The sequence below is a fragment of the Thermobia domestica genome, chromosome 11 (genome assembly GCF_964235325.1).
Source record: "Thermobia domestica chromosome 11, izTheDome1.hap1.1, whole genome shotgun sequence".
In the NCBI taxonomy this organism is placed as follows: domain Eukaryota; kingdom Metazoa; phylum Arthropoda; class Insecta; order Zygentoma; family Lepismatidae; genus Thermobia; species Thermobia domestica.
In genome coordinates this window covers 87,562,417-87,581,379 of record NC_137464.1, presented here as the reverse complement: position 1 = coordinate 87,581,379, position 18,963 = coordinate 87,562,417, and the positions used below count along the sequence as shown (strand labels likewise).

The 18,963-nt window shown below is 33.6% G+C and overlaps 1 protein-coding gene across 3 annotated transcripts in view; it reads left to right on the top strand.

Moving 5' to 3' along the window:
* Nucleotides 1-18,963, top strand: part of LOC145664262 (uncharacterized) — a 300,981-nt gene that overhangs the window by 265,541 nt on the left and 16,477 nt on the right. For all 3 annotated transcript variants that reach the window (XM_081730772.1, XM_081730771.1, XM_081730770.1), the window contains exons 3-4: nt 2,989-3,157; nt 9,234-9,422. In XM_081730772.1, the coding sequence (XP_081586898.1) occupies nt 2,989-3,157; nt 9,234-9,422 (358 nt within the window). The remainder of the gene's footprint in view (nt 1-2,988; nt 3,158-9,233; nt 9,423-18,963) is intronic.

Here is an 18,963-nt window from a genome sequence, read left to right as displayed (position 1 = left end):
GAGAAGTTTTCGAGAAAACCATTGAAAACATTAACTACAATAATAAATTACTTCTTGTGGATATCTTCAGGAGAAATGGCTTACACCATATTGAACGGTTGTTAACAAAATACATTATTTAATAAAATGTGAACAAAATGGTCTAAGCAGGATGTCAAAACCAGCTGAGGAACTAGCCCTTGTTGATTATCATTTGGAATGACATACCATATGACACTCTTGTTAATGTTTGTGAAATACGAACGATATCGGCTGAGTAATTTTTGATAAAAATCGCCTGAGTAAAACTTATCCCTAGAGCAAACTCCTTATGGAGAAACTGCTTAGGCTATATTTTAGCGTTGTTAACGAAATATGTATTTATGAAATATGAACAAAATTGTCTAAGAACTTTTTGAGAAAATAGTCCAAAGAAACTGAACCTCAAGAATAAACTACATCTTTTGAGTGAATTTTTCAGTGAAATGGTTCACAGTACATTATAGTGTAATATTAACTGAATATTTATTTATATGATTTTTTTTGGGGGGGGGGTACATACAACGTAGCTAAGGGAGACGGTAATGATGATAATGAACGAACTATAGGAGAGGAAATAGTTGGAAGAAACAAGAATAATCAGAAAAACACGCACAATATGTTTGTAGCTCATTTTGAGGAGCTAGGATCGAATCAGAGACCACATGCACCTGACATGAGTGCTCTACCACTGAGCCACCGTGGTACGAAATATGAACAAAATCTCCTGCGATATATTTGAGAAAATTATCCGGAAAAGACTCACCTCAAGGGTAAACAATCCCTTCTGAATCTTTGAGTGATGAGAAACCACTTCCCATATTGTAGTTTTATTAATAAAATATATATTAATGAAAACGTAATAAAATGGCCTCAGATGTTTCTCAGAAACTCTCCCGTAAAAACTCACCCTCAAGAGTAAACTAATCATTGCGGATGTTTTCAGGAAAATTATTTATGCTATATTATAGGGCTATTAATGAAATATTTCTTACGAAATATGAACAAAATTGCCTGAGTAGTTTTTGAGAAAATCTTTCAAATACAACTTACCTCCAAGAATAAACTACCCTTTTTGGACTTTTCGTAGAAAAAGACCTATACTATGTTATAGGTTTGTTAATGGTATATTGAGTTATGAAATGTAAACCACCATTTTCGAGAGAATTGCAAATTTTAATTTTTCTTCAGTAAAGTACCCTCTTATGTATGGAGTAGAAATAAAATTCAAAAAAATGCCTCTAGAGAAACTGGCCATCTCATTTTAAATTCGGTCTGTGTGCATTAAACGGCATGGCCTCTACGCGAGTGTACATGCATCGGGAAGAACAGACTCAAAAACGTCCAAAAATCGCTTTTATGACAAACAAGTTGAGGCCATAGAACGCCTAAATGCGTTGATCTTTTTAACGATCATTCTTTCTTCTTGGCTATCATCACTCGAAAGTAAAGGTGCAAAGAAATCAGAAATAAAATATTTTTTAAAAAATATCGGACGTACAAGAAATAAAGTAAAATCTCTACTGTAGTTTCTGTTACAAAAGAAAAGACAGTCTTCCCGAAATCGTGCATCCTTAGTCATGACATTCTGCCCGACTATAGGGTAGTAGCACTATTTGTTGGTAAAGTAACTTCTTTATTTTTTTAAAATTTTGCAAATTTGTAGGGCTGTGTTTTACAGCAGTGCTACTACCGTAGATTTAAATTTCAATTACTACCATTTTTCTATTCTCTAGTAATTGAAAAACAAAAAAATCTTATACCTTAAAAAAATGTTTCCTGTTGCTTCTCACTGAGTTAGCAATCTTACTTTTATCTCCTAGATCCTAGATGAATACCCAGACATACAAATAGAGTCTAGCGTCCTAACTTTATTTGGAATTCACGGAATTAGGTACTCATTTTGTATTCTTTCTGACTTGGGTCTTTTCTAAATCTATATTTGTTTCCGACCATTCCAGCTACAACGATTACCGATATTCAATTTTCCTCGCTTCTTTTATAGTTGAGAAGTTACCAAAAATTGTAAATTTTTTGCTGAAAAGATATGTGAATTCTCGCTATCACTCGTCCCTAGCTGTTTTCTATTATACATTTCTTTACCTCGTAGTTTCTTAAAGTGATTAAAATTAGTTGAGAAGAAAACATTTTAAAGCAAAAATATCTAAATTGTATATTTTGTATTAATACTGACGCGTCATGGTCTGGGGACTCAGACTCCCTAGCCCTCCTTGGTTGCGGGCCTGGATAGAGCCGTACCGATATCTCAATTGTCATATGTGATTATTCCTATGAGTTGAATATTGATGACATGATGACTAATAAAAGAGGGATCTGGGATCTGTTTTTAAAATATCGCATGAATCGTATTAACAAACGACATGCTCACCTGCCGTACGTCATACAGGCCATGGTGAACAATCTTATCATTATACAAATTTTATCAACACTACTAGAAACAATGAACACATATGATAAAATTATTTAACTTACATTTAACAATTGCGATAAATAATCAAAATGTTTAAACAATATACGTTACTATGGCAACTAACACGGTGGTTGTGAAGTTCAATTTTTGTTTTTGACGTAAGTTTATTTTTCTTTTTTTCTTTCTTTCTTTTTTTTTAAATAAAATTCGATCAAATATTACACTATAGACAACTTTCCTGACTTCGGACTAATCTTTCATTTTATTCTAATCATATTTTTCTCATGAAAATTTTAATTGAAAATGAGATTCAAGTACTACTAACAACAAGTGACTAGAAATTGGCAATTGCGGGTGCACAATTGGCTAAAATTTTATAGCTAATAGCTAAACCATATATTTTTCTAGCTAATCAACATGTGAAAATCGCTAAATTAAGCCATAAAAATGGCTAAATTGGCAGCACTGTAATAGGATTGTTTAAGGAAAATGAATGCTTCATATCTGTTTACCTTTATTTTCGCCTCTCTTTTTTTCAGGTTGGATTGGTATTATATTAATTTTCATCCTTTGTGTGAATGCTGGTTACAGTGGAACGCGACTGGGTCTCTGCTGGGCTATTGTTGAAGAACGGTACTCAGAGTTTAAAGAGGCTGTGAGAAATCCTTACCAATCCATTGGTCTCAAAGCTAAAGGCGTGTGGGCAAGGTAAGTAAATGTTCCGTTCGAAACAATAAACTGTATGAAACACTAACGTAAGCACAGATACAATATATCTATGGTGTGCCTTAGGGTATCTGTCTCACTATAATTTTACGTGACTTAATGCACTACAGTTAATCCGAATTACAGTACTGAATTTAGTATTAAATATTTGAGTCTAAAAAATTAGTAACTTACGTTCCCCTCCCTCCCCCCCCCCCAAAAAAATTACTTCAACTGCATAGTGTTTGAACGACGAAGTCCGAATAGTATTTCTATAAGTCAATATGTATAGCGTTCGGAATTTTGTTACTTATGAAAAAATTAGCAACCAAGTTGCTAATAAATAAATAATAAAAACGGAACATAACAGCAACAAGACTAAAACCCGCTCGATTCCTGATTTAAAGTGCAGATTTTCGTTATTCTTTCAGATATCCGCAGACGGTTACACCGCCTATTCAGTGTTGGATTTTTTTGATACTGGGTATTATTTTACTAACCTGTAGATGGTCTATGGAGTTTTCTATGGTTTTTGGAATATATGTTCTGAACAGTCTAAAGCTTACGTAATAAGTTTCATTTTGTTATACAATCCTCCTCATCCTTTTATTAATCTGGCACAGAAGAAATGAAATGAAATGAAATCTTTTGAACTCCCTCGTGGATAAGTGGTTAGCGCGCGCGCCTTTGGCGTGCAAGACCTGTTTTCGATTCAGTGGGAGCTCATGTGGTTCGGATCCCACGCTAAACTGTAGACCCAAGTCTCATATACCCTCGCTGCTAAAAAGGATGCTAAACTGAAATCAAATCAAAGATCATATGAAATCTTTCAGTTTTACGTCCTATGGTTATGCCGACTAGGCTAAAGGAGACAGTGATGATGGGAAATGAATACAATGATGGAATGAATAAAGTGGAAGGAAACGGGAGAACCCCGAGGAAATCCACGAACACGGCGTTGGTCCACCACAAAGTCCACTGATCGAACCAGAGACCTCACGCACCAGATGTGAACACTCTACCACTGAGCTACCGTGTCCGCTAATGTGGCATAGACTCTACCTAAAAATAGCCTTATCCAAAAACATGTATTGCAATGATATTTAACTAAAAATTATGTTTTATTATTATTTTCAGTGAAAATTTGTCTATAAAAAAACCCTCCTTTATGTATATTAACGACTTAATACTAGGTCCATATTTCACATTTATTCATAGCTCAGAGAAGGAAATGTTGATGAAACAACCACTTCATTGCTATTTAAGTTGTTCATTATGTAGAAATTGTGCAGCTTAACATTATCTGCTTAAGTTGAAATTCTACACGGCTATCTTGTTTCAAATGCTGAATTCAGTATTTTGTTTTCATCTTTTGCATTGAAATGAGTAAGCAAATATAACGGTTAAAAAGTTCAAAGTATTTCAATGTTTCTTTTAATTGAGAGAAAATAGAGCAAACGTCCTTATGATACATATAATTCCGAAATTCTTTCTAATCCAATACGAGGCTTAATTATATCGCAAGCGTTTATACAAATGATATCTTTTCCACCACCAAAATACAAGTAATATATATTTTAAAGTTTCGAAGCCTATTAAATTGTATTGGTCTTATACTGGCCAGCCAAAACATTATAACCATTTGCCTAATATATGATATGGCCGCCTTTGGTACGCAATACAGAAGCAGTACTATTTGGCATGGAAGCAACGAGACCTTAGTAACTGGCTGTAAACATAATGCACACATCTGCACACGGGGGGGGGGGGGGCGGTGGCTGAGTAGTAGAGCGTTTACCTCTGGTGCTTGGGGTCCCTGGTTCGATTCCAGTTCGCGCCGTGTGGACTTTGTGGTGGACAAACACTGTGCTCGTGGGTTTTCTTGGGGTTCTCCCGTTTCCTCCCACTTTCTTCATTCCACCATTTCACTCATCTCTCATCATCAGCGTCTCCTTTAGCCTAACCGGCATAATCGTGGGACGTAAAACTTAAAGATTTCATTTCATTTACATCTGCACACATAGTGACGTTACTAAGAGGGCCGGATTGCGGGGACGTAAAACTGGGCAAATATTTATTTTTACTATAATGCAAGGAAATGTCATAAAAAGCCATAAAAATTAGCAAAAAAGTCATAAAAAATTACCTCAGTAACTTAACAGGACAACACCGACTCACCAACTTTAGGATCATATCCATAGAACATAAGTTAGCTTCAAAGCTATCTTTTGAGGACATTGTAAAAAACTTTGCAACCAAAAGAGCCTGGAAAGTTAAATTTTAGTTCAACCTTTTTGTGTTTTCATTTAACTTACATGGATTTAAGAGATTTGCAAAATGTCAGAATATAACACTTGAGACAACAGCTTGACTGTTTCTCATAATTAAATATTTTATTCTAAAACAACAGACTGCTGATTCATTCTACACATATGCACATGTCGATATAATTCCAAAAACATTGTGAATATGTCGAGCATGCTACTCTCAGATTACTTGGCAATCAAATACTAATTAGTTTGGTGTTTTATCTTGAACTAAAATTTAAATTATGTACTGCAATTTTGAAAACAAACTTTACCACCGAAGAAAAATGAAATGGGAGAATTAGTGTGTGAGTAGGTATAGTCTGGGAGCGTTTTGGTTTGATTGGTCAGGGGAGAGAGCCAAGGCGAGTTCTTGCCCTAGGCGACAACTACCCTAGTTGCGTCGCTGCTCACAAGTAATTTAATTTCTGTAAATTCTGTGGAGGACGGGGCTAATGAGCTCGGATCTGACGTTCAATGACATCCTAAAGATGTTGAATTGGGTTAAGATCGTGTGAGTTTGGGGGCTACTGCAGCAACTGAAATTCACTATTGTGCGTCATGAACAACCACAGTACAACGTTGGCCTTGTGACAAAGATACTATTAGCAGCTGGAAACATGACCAATGAATGGATGTTCATGATCAGCAATGATCTGCCGATAGATAGGAGCGGTCATGATGGCTTCAACACGCACTACTGGGACCATGGATGATCGTGTGAACGTTCATCACACCATAATGGAACTACCACTAGTCTATCGATGTCCTACTATACACGTTTCGAGCAGCTGTTCCTTTAGAAGACGGACTCTGCCTCGGCAATTGATGTGATGAATTCAGTATCGTGATTCATCAAACCATGCAGCGTCGTATCATTTCTTTGTGGCCCAATGACGATGTGCACGTGCCCATTTCGGTCGTAATTGACGATGCGATGTGGTTAACTCGGTACAGGTACATGTGTAGGACGTCGGCTGTGAAAACCCATTCTAACAGTGTACAGTGTGCTCAGACACTTTTGCGTTGTCTAGTTGAAAGTTTATTGTCGATTGTGCCATAATTTCTGCCCTATCATGTACCAATCTCGACACACTACGATATTCTATATCTTTAGTGAGGAGTGGTCTCCCCACGCCTTGTTTGGTACTGGTTTCCTTTTCACCTTTGGAAGACACTAATCAAGACCAGGCACCTCGTGAACACCCAACAAGCTGCGCTGTTTCGGAGATGCTCGTTCCCAGCTGTCTGGTCGTCACAACCTGGCCTCTATCAAACTCTGATATATCATCCTCCTTCCCCATTCTACACATAAGCATTACACTAACTAATTGACTGATATCCCTGACACCGTCTAGCAAGTGGTTCGGCTGGTCAGTGTATCTAGAAGCTAAAATGAAAACTAACGCAATCACTAAAATATGCATAAAGTAAATTCTATCTTCGCTTTATGATTGACGACCATTTTTGGGTTCAACTTTACATTATGAGAGGGTGGATGTCTCATATCTTACTTTATGAGTGAATAGCAATGGAAGGGTATTACTTCTCAAAAAACTACAGCTACCGTAACAAAGTGGTATGATTATGTAACTAGTAGCAATATTCCATTACTGGGGATCAATCTTGCGACATTTCTAGTGCTATCAAAATATTGATTTTTTATTTGAATCGTACTATTAGCCATAGCCTGGCCCCCTTATCATATTTCATTTCCTATTTTCACTTACTTTCAAAATAGGAGTAAATATCGAAAGTTTTATTGTCTAGAACTGGTAGTAGATTATATCTTTCTATTAATAGCACTTAAACCTTTTAGAATTATTCAGAAGACTGAATTTCCGAAAGCGTTTGTATGTTAAAATATATTAGGGACAAAATAGTGAAACAATAGAAAGCATCATAGAAAGCATTGTAATTGTGTTTAACATACTACTAATTAATACCATTAATAATAACATCTATTTTGAATTAACCTAATACGAATTACCGTATTGACTTTATTGCTTCAAAAAATAAACTGTGTGCAAGAGTATTCGAAATTTCTATAGCATGCCTAAAACGGATTCGAAATGCCTACTACTACATCATTCCTACTTGTGATGATTACAAAGCCATAAGTCTCAAACTTGAATTATTTAACCATTTGACACTAATTGTGGAAGCCATTTTCAAATGAGATATCGAGATTTATCCATGGCGCACTATCTCATGCTGATCTACGCTCCCGGTTTCGAAAGAAGAAATAGAATTTTAAATTATGTGATGTCAGTAAAATGGAACAATCTAATAATTTTGCAGCATTTAATATCGAAGATTGACTTTTCTTTGATAATTCCATAGCAACAGAAATCTCATAATTCAATCATAGTAGCATAACCAAACCAAGAAGACCATAGAAGGCTAAAAGGGGGTACAATATAATTACTAACTACTGTAATACATGATGAGTATATATCGACACTTGATTGTAGGCAGAAACTTCAAATTACTATCAACAAAAGGAATCGATGAAAATTGAACAACGATCTAAGTCACTCCGATAAAATATAGAGTTTTTCTAATTTACGTTAGCAGAATCCAATAGTCCAGAATTTCCTGTAAATGCAAATTATTTTAATGCCAGAAGTTCAAATGTAGCGCTATGCATACGTTTAAGCCTTTGTGTAATTACTTAAATGTATAATCTACATAATAAATGCTTAGAAATACAAGAGCTGTTAATTTAATTTCTGGACTAATGCTGAAAAAATCATATGGGCGACTTACTACTACTAGTGCTTGTCCTTTTCAAAATATTTCTTCCGTGTCGCATCTAAATACCAATTCCAAAGTTATCGCTGTCGTTGAAAGCAATCATCAAACATCTTCGAGGAATGTGCCCGAGTTCCCTCGTCATGTTATCCTCGATGTCCTAGACTAGATGATGTCAAAAATCGTGCCCCTTTAAAACCGGATTTCAGTGGAGGGAAGAAGAAACAGTTACACGCAGCTAGACTCGAGAAGTAGAGGGAATGGTTTACGACAGGTTGTTTTTTGACCAAACCTCCTTAATTAAACTATTGTGCCATCTGCCAACCCCTTCTCCCCAAAAAAGAATTATAGACCCGAGATGAATAATGAAAAGCATTAATGTCCTATGTTAAATCCTACCCTTTCTCAATTGTCAGATGACGCTTCGTCCACATTTAAATATTATACATCTATTTAGAGTAAAAATCTGCTGGCTACATACAATATCCATTCATCACAGGAACACTTACTTCTAGATCAGAGGTTCCCAAACTTGTTTACCAGGCGCCCTCTTTCTCTTCGTAAAACCTGGATACTTCATGCCTCCATCCGTCCGGCTCGTTGGTTATACTTACTTTTTGTCTGACTCATTCTATGATTTCAAGTGCAGCATTGAATTCTGAAATCGTAATAATAATAATAATAATAATAATAATAATAGGAAAGTCAAAATGTCAAACATGTAACGTCTGTGAAGCTTGCTAAATCTGAACTTAACTGGTCATTAGAAGTGATGTATTATTCATAATTGCAGTTTATTTCTGTCAGTAGCTTGCGCTCCCGTGCTCGCTCTGCGTGTACCTCCAAAGGGGTAGGCCCTAAGTTTGGATCCACTGCTCTAGATATTTAAACATAAAATCTAGCATTAGTTTTACTAGTCTCCACCATATAAAAATTGCTCTGAGAAGAGATCTCATGCAATGATCTTTAGCAGAAATGTTGTTATTAACTACTATTTGTTTGCTTTGTTTCTTTAACAGTCGAGTTGTGTCAGTATGCATCCAAATAACGTTATTTGGCGTTGGCACTGTATACCTGTTATTAGCTTCACAAACACTTCAAGCTCTGCTGACGGATGTTGCCCCAGACATCACATTCTGTATTTGGATTCTTGTAATAAGCGCTATTCTCTGTCCTGCCATGTGGTTTGGATCGCCAAAGGATTTCTGGTAAGTACATGATTGTTAGGTCATTAATAGGATACTTATTTATCCTTTGGTAAACGGATCAAAGTGAAAAATTTATTTACAAAGATTTCATTTACAAGTAGTACATGCGTAAAGAGTTTGTGTGTCACGGTTAGGAAAGGGCAAACAACAATCTGCTACTTCAGAGTGTGTTTATCTACTTATGCAATACATAAAAAATTGCAATAATAATAATAATAGTAATAATAATAATCATAGATATTCTGCCATTATTGGCATGTGACTTGCCGCAATTGAGAAACTCCCATGCTCTACGGTCTTCCGCTAACCTCTTCGTCTTCACGTATGATCTTTCTGTTTTTATATCATCCATTACTTGTAGCCTCCTTCACACTATCCCTATCTTTCCTATAATCACACCCTCTAACACGTTCATCATGATACGGTTTCTTCTTAGCCAATGTTCCAACCATCTTCTCTTCCTCTTCTCAGTAATATCTAAAATCGTTCTTCTAACACCATTTCTAACAACCTCTCATTCGTTTCCCCCTCGACTCAGTTAATTCATTCCATTCTTCTCCATACTCGCATTTCGAAAACTTCCAATCATTTTTCATAATTTTTGTGTAATGTCTATGTTTCTACTCCATATAGTACAGCAATTTACACTACGCTAAGCATTTTATGAGTCCTTTTTTCAATTATTTATTTAAGGTTCAACGAAATAAGACTTTTGTCCTTCCTAAAGGCATTTTTCGCCATTCCTATCCTTGCTTTCATTTCAGGTTCGCACTTCATATCATTATTAATAATATTACCCAGATATCGAAAACTAGTCACCTGTTCTATTTTCTCGCCTCCTATTTCTATATTTGAAACCGATCGCTTCGTTCCAATCACCATGGCTTTGCTATTCTAACATTAATTTTCTTTTCTTCTCTTCCTGAAGTTTTCTAACACCTTATAGATTTTCTTTTTAGATTCCGCTCGCAAGTGCTACTGCTTCCAGCAAAATAAAAACTGTCAGTTATTTGTGACGAAAATCATGCTTTCTTTAATTCCATAAAATTTCATTTCTCGATTTTCTCCAAAAATACTACACATGAGAATTTTCACTTAAGTATGTTAGTTTGTTAAGCTTGAAGTGATTTATCAACAGATGTAGGCCTTGCATTTAGATAATATTTTATTTAAGTAGAAATAAAAAATAAAGCATTATCTATCATTTTTAGCTATACTTCATTAACCATGCCGTGTAGTGCCATATCGGTATAATGTCATAGTAAAAAGCTTAATGAGGGAATATTCCAATACAAGCTTTATCTCAATAACTGGCATGTTTCATGTACAGCATCACTTTTTAGAAATACATAAAAAATCGTTTTTCTCCAGTTTTCAAAAAACTACGGATGAGCTTTAACATTCCCTTGTATCATTTTGATACGTTCTGTTGATTGGTACATGCTTTTATACTCATTCATATCATTTTGTTCAACTTAATATGCTCTGTTGATTGGTATATGCGTGTATACTTACTCATATTTTCTTCAACTTGATACGTTCTGTTTAACGGTATATGATTTAATACACACTCATATCATTTTGCTCAACTTAATCCATGCTGTTGATTGATATATGCTTCTACACTCGTATCATTTTGCTCAACTTAATACGTTCTGTTGATTGGTATATGCTTGTATACTTATATCATTTTCTTCAACTTGATACATTCTGTTGAATGGTATGTGTTTTTATACTCACTCATCTCAGTTTGTTCAACTTAATTCGTTCTGTTGATTGGTATATGCATATATACTCATATCATTTTGTTCAACTTAATTCGTTCTGTTCATTGCTCTATGCTTCTGTACTCATATCATTTTCTTCACCTTAATTCGTTCTGTTGACTGGTATATGCTTCTGTACTTACTCATATCATTTTCTTCAACTAGATACGTTATGTTCAATGGTATATGATACTATACTCACACACATCATTTTGTTCCACTTAATTCGCTCTGTTGATTGGTATATGCTTGTATACGTATTCATATCATTTTCTTCAACTTGATACGTTCTGTTGAATGGTATATGAGTTTATACTCACTCATACCATTTTGTTCAATTGAATACGTTTTGTCGATTGGTATATGCTTTACATTCCCTCATACCATATTGTAAAACTTAATATTATGTCGATTGGTAAATAGTTTTCACTCACATCATTTTATTCAACACGAAACCTACGGATGAACTCTAACATTCCCTTATATTACTTTGTTGAACTTAATACTTTTTGTTAATTTGTATATGCTTTTATGTTCACTCATATCATTTTGTTGAATATAATCCTTTCTTTTAATTGGTACATACTTTATACTTACTCATATCATTTTGTTCTGATAATATTCTGTTGATTGGTACATGTTTGTATACTAACTCGTATCATTTTGTTCATAACTTGAGTTGATTGGCATATGACATTATACTCACTTATATCATTTTGTTCAACTACTTTCCATCGATTGGTATATGCTTTTATACTCCCTTATATCATTTTGAAAAACTTAATATGTCGGTTGGTATATGGTTTTCGCTCACTTCTATCATTTTGTTCAACTCAAAAATTACGGATGAGATTTAGCATTTCCTTATATCATTTTGTTGATCTTAATACGTTCTGTTAATTGGTATATACTTTTATATTCACTCATATCATTTTGTTGAACATAATCCTTTCTTTTAATTGGTACATGCTTTTATACTCACTCATATCTTTTTATTGAACATAATCCTTTCCGTTAATTAGTACATGCTTTTATACTTACCAGGGTGGAAAAAAATCATGATTTTTTTTTTAAAAAAATCATTTCTGTTGATTTTTTTATTTAAATCGATTTTTTTTATTTAAATCAAATCTTTCTCCTCGTATAATGCAAGTCGCGAACTGAAGAAAAAGCATTAGGAATTAGTATTAAATGCTAATTATGCTATTTAACTGAAAGTATTGGCGTTGAATTTTGAATTATCCCCAATCGTTAACCTATATCAATCCCAAACAATGTTTCTTAACCCTTTTAAATTATGGCTCCTTTTAAACGTAAATTATAGACTTTCAGTCAAGCAGCTACAGCATCATCCCTATTTATCCTAGGATCATGATACATACATCACTCTCTTTAGAATAAAACAGTTTTTGAAACGGCAACATTCACATTTCCCTATCATGTCCCTGCAGCGGGAAATTTTGAGAGTAATCGGCATTTTTTTACTTTTTTTTTTAAAAAAAATTGATCCCTCTGGATTCCCCTGTGTTAACGCACAGATCTCAAAATCAACTGGGAAATACTAAGGGGTGTACTAAATGTGTGTACAAAATTTCAAGCTTCTATCTTGAATAGTAAGGGTGAGGGAATTATTTAACAATGAGCTAAGAACATTCCCACAATGCCCCAGATGACCCGGATGTAATATAAAAATTTCCTCAGACATCCCTATTTATCCTAGGATCGTGATTTGTACATTATTCTCTTCAGAATAAAACAAATTTTCAAATGGTACCCTTCAAATGTCTCCATCATGTATCTGGGGCGGGTAAATCACAAAAAAGGAATTTTCTGTTAAAAATATAAAAAAAAATACATCTGTGGACCCCTCCCTCTGTTTTAAGGCAGAGATCTGAAACAAATCTGAAAAATACTGAGGGGTGCACTGAGTAAATATGCAAAACTTCAATCTTGTAGGTGCAAAAGTAAGCCCGCGAAAAATAATATTCCTCAAATACCCCAGATTCCCGGACAAAACAGGATCTCAGATAACAGTTTCCTGAGACATCCCTATTTATCCTAGGAGCATAGTACGAACATCATTTTCTTCAGAATAAAATAGCCTTTGAAATGGTACCATTCATATGTCTCCATCTGAGGCGGGAAAATCGCAAAAAAGCTATGTTTTTGTTTAAAATATTCTTTTTTAAACATTTTTGCCCATCTGGACCTCGCTGTTTCCACACAGAGATCTGAAAACATCTGAAAATTATTAAGGGGTGCACTGATCGAGTGTGCAAAATTTCAGTCTTCTGAATACAAAATGTAACCCTCCAAAAAATAATAATAATACTCATAACAAAAAATATCTTTTTAAATTTATGACGTCATTACACACTATTCCTCAAGGCAGAAAGGCGTGAAAGCATATGTAATGTGTTCTAGAATACCTCCAGTCTTGAAGAAAACGAAGTAAAAAACCTTATTGGTACTTTTTTAATCGAATAATAAAGATTCTACCCTATCACCTAAAAATAGGTGATATAATTTAAAAGGTTAAGCATTAAGGAAAAAGTACAGCAACGTTTATCAAAATGACACTTTTTTTTTTACAAAAGTTACTTATATTTGACAAGGGCCTATTTTTAAGAACTCATAACTTTAGGCGAAATTTATGTATTTCATGCCGCAAGCTAGTTCTAAAACAAAAAATGGAGAGGGGATAGGACCCCTCTAAATACGCCCTATTATCTAGGAACAAACAAACAGACACGCTCAAAAAATAATTTTCTTCTTAAATGTCGATAGTGATTTCCCCGTTGAAATAGTTAACGATCTTAGAACCCAAACCCAATGTTACGAAAAGAAGAAAGCAGGATTGCTCCGTTGCTTATTCAAAACGGGATTTTCCCTAATCATCCTCCGCATGACATTTGTTTTCATACTATACTGTACATTTGAGTCTCATTGTATTATGATTATTAATTTCCATAATCGAAATAACAAAACAGAAACGGGATTTTACTTATTTTCACTTTAAATTAATTTGTTTCGGAATTCGATTTAAATCAACGATTTTTATTTAAAAAATCAAGTGATTTAAATCTTGACTTAAATCGTGATTTAAATCAGACTGATTTAAATCAATCCACCTTGATACTTACACATCATTTTGTTAAGCTTAATACGTTCTGTTGATTAGTATATGCCTGTATACTCACACATATTATTTTGTTCAACTTAATTCGTTCTGTTGATTGGTATATACTTCTATACTCATACCATTTTGTTCAACTTAATACGTTCTGTTGATTGGTATATGCTTCTATACTCATATCATTTTGTTCAACTTAATTCGTTCTGTTGATTGGTATATGCTTCTATACTCATACTAGTTTGTTCAATTTAATACGTTCTGTTTATTGATATATGACTGTATACTTAATCATATAATTTTCGTCTACTGGATACGTTCTGTTGAATGGTATATGATCTTATACTCACTCATGTAATTTGTTCAACTAAATTCGTTCTGTTAATTGGTATATTCCAATATACTCATATAATTTTGTTCAACTTAATTTCTTCTCTTGATTGGTATATGGTTGTGCACTTACTCATATCATTTTCTTCAACTTGAATCGTTGTGTTCAATGGTATATATTATATTTACATCATTTTGTTCAACATGGTTTTTCACTCATATAATTTTGTTCAACTCAGAAACTACGGGCAAGCTTTAACATTCCCTTATATCATTTTGTTGAAATTAATACGTTTTGTTAATTGTATATGCTTGTATACTTACTCATATCATTTTCTTCAACTTGATAGTTCTGTTGAATGGCATGACTTTATATCTACTCATATCATTTTGTTCAATTGAACACGTTTTGTCGATTGGTATATGATTTTAAACTCCTTCATATAATTTAGTAAATCTTAATACGTTGTGTTGATTGGTAAATGGTTTACTACACACTCACATCATTTTATTAAACGCAAAACTACCGATGAGCTTTAACATTCCTTTATATCATTTTGTTGAGCTTAAGACTTTCTATCGATTGGTATATGCTTTCATACTCCCTCATATCATTTTGTAAAACCTAATACATTATGCCGATTGGTATATGGTGTTTCACTCAGTCACATACTTTTGTTCAACTCGAAACCTACGGATGAACTTTAACATTCCCTTATATTACTTTGTTGAACATAATACTTTCTGTTAATTGGTATATGCTTTTATACTCACTCATATAATTTTGTTCTTATAATGTTCTGTTGATTGTATACTTACTTGTATCATTTTGTTCATATCTTCCTTTGATTGGTATATGACTTTATACTCATATCATTTTGTTCAACTGAATACGTTCTATTGATTGGTATATGCTTTATACCCCTTCATATCATTTTGTAAAACATAATATGTCGATTAGTATATGGTTTTCCACTCACTCACATCATTCTGTTCAACTCAAATTACGGATGAGCTTTAATATTCCCTTATATCAGTTTGTTGAACTTAATACTTTCTGTTAATTGGTATATGCTTTTTACTCAATCATATTTTGTTCTTCTTAATATGTTCTGTTGATTGGTATATGATTGTATACTTACTAGTATCATTTTCTTCAACTGAATACGTTCTATCGATTGATATATTCTTTTATACTCCCTCATATCATTTTATAAAACTTATATGTAATGTCGATTGGTATATGGTTTTGCACTCACATCAATTTGTTCAACTCAAAAACTACGGATGAGCTTTAACGTTCTCTTATATAGTTTTGTTGTACTTAACATTTTGTCCTAATTGTTATATGCTTTTATACTCAACCATATCATTTTGTTGAACTTAATACCTTCTGTTAATTCGTATATGCTTTTAAACTGACTCATATCATTTTGTTCTTCTCAATATGTTCTGTTGAATGGTATGTGTTTGTATACTTACTCGTATCATTTTGTTCTTCTCAATATGTTATGTTGAATGGTATGCGTTTGTATACTTATTCGTATTATTTTCTTCATATATTCCATTGATTGGTATATGACTTTATACTTACTCATATCATTTTGTTCAACTTAATACGTTCTTTTGATTGGTATTTGCTTGTATATTTACTCACTTCATTTTCTTCATTTGATACGTTCTGTTGCTCGGTATATGATTTTATACTCACTCATAACATGCTGTTCAACTGAAAACGTTTTTTCGATTGGTATATGATTTTAAACGCCTTCATATAATTCAGTAAATCTTAATACTTCGTGTCGATTGGTATTTGGTTTACTACACATTCACATCATTTTATTCAATGCAAAACTACCGATGAGCTTTAACATAACTTTATATCATTTTGTTGAACTCAATGCGTTGTTAATTGGCATATGCTTTTATACTTACTCATATCATTTTGTTCTTATAATGTTCTGTTGATTGGTATATGTTTGTATACTGTTCGAAATATTTGTTCATATCTTCCGTTGATTGGTATATGACTATACTTACTCATATAATTTTGTTCAACTAAATATGTTCTATAGGTTGGTATATGCTTTTATACCCTCTCATATCATTTTCTAAAACTTAATGTTATGTCAATTGGTATATGGTTTTTCACTCACTCGCATCATTTTGTTCAACATAAAAACTGCGGATGCACTTTAACATTCCCGTATTTCATTTTGGCGAGCTTAATAATTTCTGTTAATTCGTATATGCTTTTATACTCACTCATATAATTTTACTCAATTTAATATCTTTTGTTGATGGGTATATGCTTTTATATTCACTCATATGATTTTGTAAAACTTACTACTTTCTGTCGATTGATATATGCTTGTATACTCACTCATATTTTGTTCAACTGAATATGTTCTGTTGATTGGTATATGACTTTATAGTCATTCATATCATTTTGTTCAACTGAATACGTTTTGTCGATTGGTATATGGTTTTTCACCGACTCACATCATTTTCTACAACCAAAAAACTATGGGTGAGCTTTAACATTCTCTTATATCATTTTGTTAAACTTAATAAGTACTTTTAATTAGTATATGCTTTTATACACACTCATATCATTTCGTTGAATTTAATGTCTTCTGTTGATTGGTATATGCTTGTATACTTACTCATATCATTTTCTTCTACTTGATAAGTTCTGTTGAATGGTTTATAATTTTATTTTTATTCATATCATTTTGTTCAACTTTATATATTATGTTGATTGATATATGCTTTTATACTCACTCATATCATTTTGTAAAACTTAATACGTTATGTTGCTTGGTATGTGGTTTTCCATTCACATCATTTTGTTCAACTCAAAAACTACCGATGTGCTGTAACATTCCCTTATATCATTTTGTTGAATTTAGTACGTTCTGTTTATTGGTATATGATTTTATACTTACTCATATCAGTTTGTTCAATTGAATACGTTTTGTCGGTTGGTATATCCTTTTAAACTCACTGATATCATTTTTTGAATCTTAATACGTTCTGTCGATTGGTGTATGCTTGTATACTCATTCATAACATTTTGTTCAACTTCATACGTTCTGTTGGTTGGTGTTTGTCTTATTTTTGGACAATTTTGTTTCTACCATGAACTTATACATGAACCAACAAGTAAGTGTTAGGATAGGGGAAGAACTGACGGCAGAGAGTGCAATTGGTAGGGGAGTTCGACAAGGATGCTGCCTCTTGCCAACACTATTTAATGTCTATCTAGAAGAGATAGTTAAAAAGAGCCTACATGATGATGATGGCATTTCGGTAGGAGGTAGAATGATTAGATGCATAAGATTTGCAGACGATATGGTGCTTCTTGCAGAATCTGAAAAGAAAATCAATAAAATGTTAGAAAAAATGAGAAAGGTCTTTGAAGAATATGGGATGAAAATAAATGTTAGAAAGACAAAAGCCATGGTGATTGGAATGAAGGGGTCTGTGTCAAATATAAAAGTAGGAGGGGGGAAATAGAACAAGTGAATAGTTTTCGATACCTGGGTAGTATTCTTAGTAATGACATGAAATGCGAACGTGAAATAAAAGCAAGGATAGGAATGGCAAAAGAAGCCTTTAGGAGGAAGAAAAGTCTGTTTTGTGGGACCTTGAATAAAGAGTTGAGAAAAAGACTCATAAAATGCTTCGTGTGGAGTGTTGTACTGTATGGGGCGGAAACGTGGACATTACGTAAAGGTGATGAAAATCGACTGGAAGCCTTCGAAATGTGGGTGTGGAGAAGAATGGAAAGAATTAGTTGGGTAGAGCGGAAAACGAATGAGAGAGTGTTAGAAATGGTGGGTGAGAAAAGAACACTTTTAGATATTATTAGGAAGAGGAAGAGAAACTGGTTGGGACATTGCCTAAGAAGAGATTGTATCATGAGGGACGTCATAGAGAGTATGGTGGCGGGAAAGAGAGGGAGGGGACGAAGGAGACTACAATTAATGGATGACATTAAAACAGAAAGATCATACGCGAAGACGAAAAGGTTAGCGGAGGACTGTGGAGCATGGAAGCTTCTCAGCTGCGGCAAGTAACCTGCCAATAAAGGCAGAATACCTATGATGATGATGATTGTTTCTATTAAACAGTTAATGTTGTAGAATTATTTTTAGAGAGAGACGAAACATGCATATAATCTATATAACAAACAGACAAAAATTGATGAAACATCACAAATTAAGTATTCATGGGATAACTACATACTGTACATATAGAATAACTAGATATTGAATACCCAGAATATCTATAAATCATCCATACAAAC